This window comes from Orbicella faveolata, unplaced genomic scaffold (genome assembly GCF_042242905.1).
Source record: "Orbicella faveolata isolate gen_17 unplaced genomic scaffold, um_ofav_v1 contig_3, whole genome shotgun sequence".
In the NCBI taxonomy this organism is placed as follows: domain Eukaryota; kingdom Metazoa; phylum Cnidaria; class Anthozoa; order Scleractinia; family Merulinidae; genus Orbicella; species Orbicella faveolata.
Window position 1 is genome coordinate 22580889 of NW_028301558.1, and position 8660 is coordinate 22589548.

General features: G+C 37.7%; 1 protein-coding gene and 1 long non-coding RNA gene across 2 annotated transcripts in view; one reads left to right on the forward strand and one right to left on the reverse strand.

Moving 5' to 3' along the window:
* Positions 1-8660, forward strand: part of LOC110052995 (uncharacterized) — a 208340-nt gene that overhangs the window by 67343 nt on the left and 132337 nt on the right. The gene's annotated exons all lie outside the window — the stretch shown is intronic.
* On the reverse strand, positions 323-8429 carry LOC110053003 (dynein regulatory complex subunit 4-like). The gene is made up of 14 exons (XM_020759189.2): positions 8302-8429; positions 7255-7630; positions 6763-6842; positions 6561-6617; positions 6356-6410; positions 5409-5497; positions 5092-5208; positions 4439-4570; positions 4253-4288; positions 3691-3777; positions 3066-3197; positions 1798-1875; positions 1118-1183; positions 323-702 (listed from the first exon to the last, which is right to left on the reverse strand). Exons 1-14 carry the CDS (start codon positions 8302-8304, stop codon positions 553-555), a joined length of 1458 nt encoding a protein of 485 aa, XP_020614848.1. The 5' UTR covers positions 8305-8429; the 3' UTR covers positions 323-552.

The following is an 8660-nucleotide window of genomic DNA, read 5'->3' on the forward strand; positions in this document are numbered from 1 at the left end:
CTGTTGTCAAACAAACTTTCCTCTCCCATGCTAAAGCTAATGAAAATTTATTACGACTTTTTTTTTTTTTTTACCGAAAAGCTGTTTGTTAAGCAGAAATCTCATTTTCGTCGCGGAATGTAAAGGTTCCAACCTTGAAGTACGAATCTTTGTCAGTTGGATGTTCGTTCTTGGAAAATAGATAAACATATTTACATAACAAATAGCTGGTCGGCAAGGAAACAATATTGTAAATGAGAACGAAACTGAGAAGTATATTGCTTCGACAGTATTTACAGAAAGGGATAAATTTAGGGGGAAAAAACATGAAAGCATACCGGGCGAGGAGGTTTCTGAACGTATATTTGTGAAAAATCAACACGGTGAAGCAGTAAAACATTTTTTTTTTACAGTAAAACACAATTTTTTACGATAATCTACGACACACAATAAAAACTTACTTTTACAGTTAAAGAGTCTATTTACATATTATGTATGATTCTGTCAGATTTGAAGCAAAATTGTCCCTTGAAAATAAAAATGTTCGCAGTCGAGGAATAGCGTTTTCGTAGTTTAAGTCGGAGCAGCTACTAGGCCGGCGGGGCCTCGGCCGAGTTGTTGTCCTCCAATGTTGCTCTCCAGGGGCTTGAAACCGAGTTCTTCTGTTGGAACGCCAAATGACTGTAGCTTCGCCTCGTATGTTCGGATGAGATCGTTGTGCGCCTGAAATGAAACCAAAATCTGGAGTTAGAGGTGTGGGAAAGACAACGGAAGGCTGGAAAGAGCGCCGTCACACCCTTTATTTCTTTATGCTTATAATATTTTTCTCTCTTAGTCTTTAGAGCCCCAACACGTGCGTCCAAAAATGAATATCTCTAAAATTTTACTGCTTGGGTTACTATACGATTTGATGTACTACTATACGTACATTGTACATGTTAAACTAACAACATCTATCGCCACAAGGGCAGCAGCGTTAGAGAACTTGCCTGCCCTTGCTAAAACTTAATTCTACCAAAGATAGAGCAAGCTCTAGATTTGGAGCCCTCTATTAGCTGCTAAGAACAACACAAAATCATCTAAAGCATCAACTAAACAGAATGTTACCGTGTCCAACACGATAAAACACGTTATTTACCTTGCAGACACGAGCCAGTTCATACTGTAAGTCTTTGATAGCGCTGTTCTTTGAGTCTAACACATCCTGAAACAGGGCAAAATAGTTTCTTTGTGAGATTTGGTTTAGAAAAGAACACAAGGACTTCAACAGTAAATATTCCACCATCACCTAATCCCTAGAAACAGTTACACACTGTCAGAGAATGCAAAACTGCGACCTCCAATTAGCTGCAAATTGTTAGATCGCCGACCCTCATTTGGAACCTGACAGTAATTAGATATTCACTAAATAGGAACCTGGTATTTTCTAAACGCTAGCCCCGTTAAAACAAAATTTTCAGACAAGTACAGCTAAATCTTCAATATGACCACGACAATAATAAGAGCAACGAAAATTCCTAAGTATTGTACATGTCGAGTGTGTTATGTATAGCATACTGTACCGCTTGAAGTTTAAATTTAGCTTTAAGAGTTTCATCTACTACATGTAAGACTACAAGGTCCGTAAGTGTGTTACAGAATTGCCTTCCTAACCCAGTCTCTCTGAACGAAAGCAAAAAAATCAATAAACAAAGTGCTGCTCCAAGGTTCATAACCTCAAAATGAATGACAAGTAGAAACGACTTGTTCATTTCAAGTGATGCCCACACAATGCGCTTTACTGAAGGAAAGTAAAAACTCTGCTGTCACACTTCTCACCTCGAGTTTTCTGGTGACAACAGTAAGAGCCGTAGGGTCCAGATTAGAGGCTGAGAGAACTTCATTCAATTGTGCTTCCTGTTGAACGAATGGTACAAGTACAAGTTAGGACATGTCAATTACAAACACTCAACAAAGTTTAGAGGAAATCTTAGGGTTTCAACAGCTTACTTTACGAACATGCATACCACGTTCTAAATTTTTAAAATGTGGTTTCGCTTAAACATTTTAGTTAGTGTACTGTAAATGTTAAAAATAAATACTAGTTAAGTGTGTTATACACTGTACATGATTTTATGATTACTGGTAGAACTCAAACGTAAGTAACCACAGTGTTGTGTAACAAAGCGATGAGAACTTGAAGGAAAAACATGTCACCAGCTAGGTCGGCTAGACTTGCCACAAGTCGACCTTTTCTTAATCCTTCGCTCAGTTATCTCCCTCGAGCAAAGCGAGAGGGTAATCTTCGAGCGACGAAGTTGCGAGCGTGAGCGAAACCAACAGGTCAGGGAAGAATTATTGGAAAGGACTTTTAGAAAGTCTAGTCACCGGCAGAAAAAAGGCGGTAAAGTACGACTACATAAATTAGATCACGACTGGCTATAGAAGGCCACCAAACACATGTTCACTTTGATTGGGCGGAACAAATTACGGTGGCTTTGCAATCAGCTCTATATTGTTCAGGCAATCCAAATTATAGCTGAGGAAACCTTGGTATTGCGGACACTTGCTTCCATGGAAAACCCACAACTCAGATCTCTGCTTATGGTTTCTGCATAACGTTTTGCTTACAGCAATTAATTTTGTGTAACATGAAAAAAGCTAGCCTGCGTTGCAGACATTTCCTTTCCTTTGTCCGGGGGGAGAGATCAAACAAGCGAGCGAGCAAGCGACTCAGTGGCAGTTTTGTTCCCTTGACGTGCTTTTTTTGGAAACGCCTGCTATGCAGGCTAGAAAAAAGCGAGAGAGTTGCTCTTGGGCTCATCTGTGCGTCGAGCAGCTATGAGGATTCTTTTGCACTCTCCAAACTTCCCGCACGATTAATAAAAGCTGAAAGAAATAAATTATTTTAACACATTGTCCATGGAAATGGCAAAATGAAGTTCACTTTGCTCACATTGTGCTTCATTGGATCCCCATGCACATTAAGTATACTGAGTCTGATAGCGCGACCTTGCTAGTTATGTTGTGTAAAAGTCATTTGACGAAGTATATAGTCCATCAAATTGCTTGACAAGAGTTATCTACCGGTTAAGTGTCTTTAGTACCTTCTTCTCCAATGTGTCAGCAAGGGCTGCCAGTTTCTTTTCCAACAGTAAGTTCTTAAAGTTGCTTTTTTGTTGGACTTCATGGATTGCTTTCACAAACTTGCCATATAACTCGTCACGTTCACTTTGAGTCTACATCATGAGCAAGAGAGAGAAAATCATACCACTGACTAAAAAACAGTGATGAGTGTAAAGATGGTGTCAGTGTCATGTGGTAATCAAATGTAATGTACTGTAAGACCACTAATTTTTGATGCTGGAATAAGTTATACAATGGTTTCATCTACAGACTCAAAGCCTCGAACAAATGAGATCAATGGATGCCCTCCCTCATCAATTACCTTTGTTACTCCCTTGGGGTTTTGAGCACAGGTTCTTTCATTGCCCTTACCCTTGACATGGCTAATAACCAAGCAACTGGCAACAATATGCAACCTCTCAATAAATATACTGAGCAATTCTGTGCTTCTTTGGCAAAAAAAAAAAAAATAAGGAAAATAATTACCTTTATGGCTTTTGCTTCTTTGTGGAACCTTGTGATTCTATAAACCGATGGGTGCTCTTGGTGTAATTACTAAGTTAGCTAGATAAAGTGCATATACAGAATATCACTGTAGACACATACCTGGCTAAAGCGCTGTTGAAGAACTTCATGCTCCCAGTGCAGACTTCTGAGTTCTTCTTCCTGGACTTTGAGTCTTGCTTTGGCACTCTACAAAGTAACCATGACAAGTGGCCAGAGAACTCTAATGATTACCCAAGATACCACCTACACGTAACCTAGTATATCTTCTTTCCATCTAGTGGTTTGCAAGCAATCTGTTGATATCTTGATGCAAACCTCTTATCTCTAGCTGTCTCTTGTCTATAGCCATGAAGGCATGAGCAAGAAAGAAGGGGGGGGGGAGGGAAGGGGTGGAAGGAGGGGGGTGGAGGCAAACACTTTAGATGACCTAAATGTATTTCAAATTAGCTACCATGGATAGAGTTAGTTTTGACTTGGATGAACTGGTGCTTTAGAAACCACAAAGCAGGTGAATTTTGGTGAGTGACTGCATCATTACGAATACGTACACAAATTAGGCATAGAAGAGCAAGGAAAACCTTGCACCTCTGTGATCTGATCAAGAACAATTGAAGATTGTTTTTACATAAAACAAGTCACTCTCAGAGGTCTGTATACTTACAGCTAAAGATGCTTTGTCTTTCTCGTAGTTTGCCAACTAAAGAGAAAGAAAGGGAAAAAAACAATTCTCAGTTAAGTATCCCACCATTGATCCCTCTACAGACCCAACAGTTCTTTAAAGCACTTCACTGTTAAAGCATGTCATCTGAGCTTTGAGTTTAAACTGTAGTTCTTTTTGTACGCTGACCTGTTTTCTAAGTTCTTCCACTTCCTCTCTTGCTTTCTGTAATGGTTCTGTTAATCTCTTGTTCTCAGCCATGATTTCATTCATCTGTTTTTCCATTCTTTCCTCTTTCTTTTTCATCTCCTCTACTTGTTCCTGATTAAAATGAAACAAACATGATCTGTTTTTAGGGCATTTCTAGGAGAGAGGGCACTCATTAAGCATGGGGCAGCAGTGCTGTCATTAAGGGCCGTAACCCACAACACCTGTTACGGCCGAGTATGCTTGATTTTCATTTGATGCTATGGGTGAAATTGCCTGTTGTTGATAGAATTCAACCACAAAGTAACAAGTTTGCTGTGGGCATGGAGAACAAGGCTACTGGTGACTCAAAACTTAAAGACAGGCTGCACTCAGTGCTTTTTCAAATTAAAATCCAAGGGTGTAAAATCAAAGAGGAAGGAAGATGGCTCATGAACAGGTGATCTTAATGTATTCTAAAGGTTCTGTAATGGAAGAAAGAATGGGTAACCTTGGGTGATAGGCAGTGGTACAGGGAGCGCTAATTGGAATGGGTGCACTTTGACAAAACCACATTCAAAGGGTGATGCCTATTTACACCGGCAGTTACGCTAAAACAACAAGCAATACAAGAAATAAGACTAACAAGTTATTACCTTGAGAGAGTTAATGAGAGCCAGGTTGTTAAGTGTGATGTCATTGTAGTAATTCTTGATGTCACTGAATGCCTTCTCGTGATTCTTCATTAGGGTATTAATTTGGCCATTCTTACGCTAAAAAGAAAGAACATCCATCAGTAAAATAAAGGCTGCAACAGAAAAGATCACTGGGGAACCCACATTCAGTTCACTTAACTTTGCTGGAATTAATATTTAACCACACTGAAAGATTGTAATACAATATTGATGATTTGTTTCAAAATATGACTCACATTAAATATGTGTAACACTGAAAAAATATGGATGTAAAATACCTCTTCAATTTCATGTATTTCAGTTTTTCTTCTCAGCTCCAGTTCTTCTCTGAGTGCCTTCATTTTCTTATCATATTTGGACTCAATTTCTGTAAAAAAAGAAAATAGTAAACAAGAAATCCACAGTTATCAATCAAACCTGGGGTCAATGTTCAAACTAATTAATGCAAAGCAATTGCAATAATAATTATTTTTTGTGTCCATTTTCTCTATACATGTAAGTGACTAATGGTATCACTGACTGGAACGTTTTATCTCAGGAGACATGTGACACCACCTCACTAGGTTATTTTAAAGTGAACCTTAAGCTAGAACTGTGATTGGTTTTATTATTTTATATTTACGATGTTTTTATCATTGGATGTACATAACTTTTAGCTTTTAAACTTTTAACTTAACTGTTATTTTAACTTTCAATATTTATTTATACAGGGCCCCACTGAAGAGCACCTTATGGTGAATTGGGCTTCCTGTTTAAGTATTTTAATTGTTGTTATTATTATTATTTTTATTATTATTATTATTATTATTATTATTATTATTATTATGATTATGATTATCATTATCATTATCAGAATCATAACTAGCCTTCAAACCTAAACATCTCTCACAACTGAGAGAGGCATCTGAGATTTAGGCCAAAATTCTTGCAAATAACCACAACAACAACAAAAATTGTGTATATGTATATAGTATGCAGAGGTTTCATCACTGCAGCAGAAGGGCAGCTGGTTTGCACAGGTAGGCAAAACTTTTTGAACTGAAATTCTTTATAAGAAAAACTTTCCTCTAGATGGTCTAACCAGGTGACCAAAATCATCCTCACAACCGGCACGGCCCTTAATGAAACCCCCGGTATGTTACTGGTTAAATTAACTCAAAAATATTTATGTGCAGATTGGTTTGATTTTCATGTTGGTCTGGATATTTTTGTACTCTACACTCACCTTTAACTTGTCTTTCAAAGTCTTGTCTGAGTCTAGTCACATGCTCATCATGGCCCTATTGACGAAAAAATAATTAAGTTTAAGACCTGGCATTGACAACTGTTTAATACCAAGGCCAAATTGTATTTCAGTCAGACACACAAATGTATTTTATGAAATGTTACAGCAACTTTCTTCAATTATTCGTGATTGTCAATTAACTCACCTTCTTTAGATTCTTAACAACATCCTCATGAGAAAGTTCCTGTTCTTTGAGTTCCACCTGAAATCAAACCATTTAAATGTTATTAAAAATACCTTGTAAACTAGGAACTTGTAAAGAATTTATGCATCATAAACCAGCTACCCACAGAAAATCTTAGAACCACACAATGTCCATCACATTAAAAGAAACACTAGTGACAAACCTTGAGCGATCTCTTGTTCTTTCGCAGATCTTGTTCATTATTTTTGTGTTCATCTTGAGCAAGCTTCAAAGCTACAGCACCTTCGAAAACATACATGTATGGCGTCATACAGTGCTGAACAAACATGATGTGTATCAATGTCAGTATCCCTGCAGTGCAGTTCACACCACATGATTACATGTGTATGCTTTATTCATTATACAAGCTGTCATGTTCATGTATGTACTAACAATATCTTCAATCTTAGTCAGACATAACAGTTATGGCTATATCTACAGTATATCAAGCTAAATTATTCAGACTGTATAATGTTGTTGTCTGATCACTATGCTGCCTATGCTATGAATTCAGCTTAAGGGTTTTCAAGTCAGGTTGATAGACAAAATGCACCCCAGATTTACAAAGTGTAGTGTAATAAAGAGTGGCTTCAGCTTGAAAATGACGGTCAAAGATCTAATGTAACCAACGCATTGTTTCTTCTTGATCACTTACTTTCAGCCTTAAGCTCAGCAATGTTGTTCTGGTGTTCATATAACAAATGCTTCACTTTTTGCTTGTATACTTTGATTTCCACCTGATGCCTCTCCTCTGCCTCTTCCATTTCTCGGTCTTTGTTACGAAGCTCTGCTTTCTTTTCTTCATGCTGTCTTTTTGTGATTTCCCAGAAAGTGTTCACCTTATCTCGCTCAAGTTGGAAATAGTTCCGTTCTTCACGCTCTCTGTCTAATTCCTCTCGTAATCTTACAATGTGCTCCTCAAGTTGCTCTTTGCTCATTTCCTCTGTGCTGATTCCATCCACTATTGTAGGAGTCTTGGATTTAGCAGACTTCTTTTTGCCCTTCTTTTTTCCACTTTTCTTTTTTGGTGGCTAAAGCAGCACAACAAGAAATTATTACTTACTGTATTGAACAAGCATGCAGCATAATAAAAAAACAAAACAAACACGGCAATCACTTTACAAAGCTTGCTTGACATACAATGAACACCAGCAAAGATATAGACAGAGGACCGATTTCAGTCGAAAAGCATGATCAGTGAACACAGAGGAACCTACTGTACCCAATAGTCCAAAGATCTTTGAAAGGTAGAGAAAGAAAAATATGAACACATGCCAGTCTTCTGTGATTTAGTAAATAAAGGTTTTTCATTAGAACAGAAGATTATTTTCAAAACATCCCTGATGTTACAGCCATATAAACTTTATATGTGTAATTAGCTTGCATGTAAGCTTTTCTTTTATGTATGCCAGAGTTGCCAGTGTTATTCATAGAAATCTCTCACTGCCAAATGAATTCCCGTACGATCTAAATAAAGTTATACATAGGGAAACCGAAAGGACAGAGCTACGTGCCCCTATTATGGAGTTCTCTGTATTACAGAGGTAAAGATTAAGCTTATATAAATTCTGATCTGGTTTCTTCGAGTGAGGTGGAGAGGTTCGACTGTAATTCAGAAATATGGCAACTATTTCTACAATGTGTTCAATTATAGCAAGCCCATAGCATTTAGGATACAGAATAGCAAATAACTGCCACCTACCATACTGCCTGTTTCTTGATTTTAGCTACAAAACTGGTAGAATTTTCAGCAGTAAATCAACAGATCATGAAGGAAGATTGTGTTGCCTGGAAACGAATTCAACAACATCAAACTCCCGGATTTCAAAATGGTACTTACCGCTGGACCTGAAAACGTGGACGCGGTATTTGTCACGATCAATGTCACGATCTCTTTTCAATCAATGTTTGTAAAGTTAGGGTTCTGTCCTCGTGTACCGGTTCCCGAGAACCGATACAAAAGACCCAACAATATTCAACACACCAAAATTCGAACCACAAAACTGTTGATCTTCCTGAGATTTTACTTAAATGATGTATAAGAGCAGCTGAAAACTAATA

Coding starts and splice junctions, on each gene's coding strand:
- LOC110053003 (XM_020759189.2), bottom strand. Junction 6,618..6,762: donor AGAACAAGAGATCGCTCAAG/GTTTGTCACTAG, acceptor GTTTGATTTCAG/GTGGAACTCAAAGAACAGGA. Junction 6,411..6,560: donor TTGTTAAGAATCTAAAGAAG/GTGAGTTAATTG, acceptor TTTCGTCAATAG/GGCCATGATGAGCATGTGAC.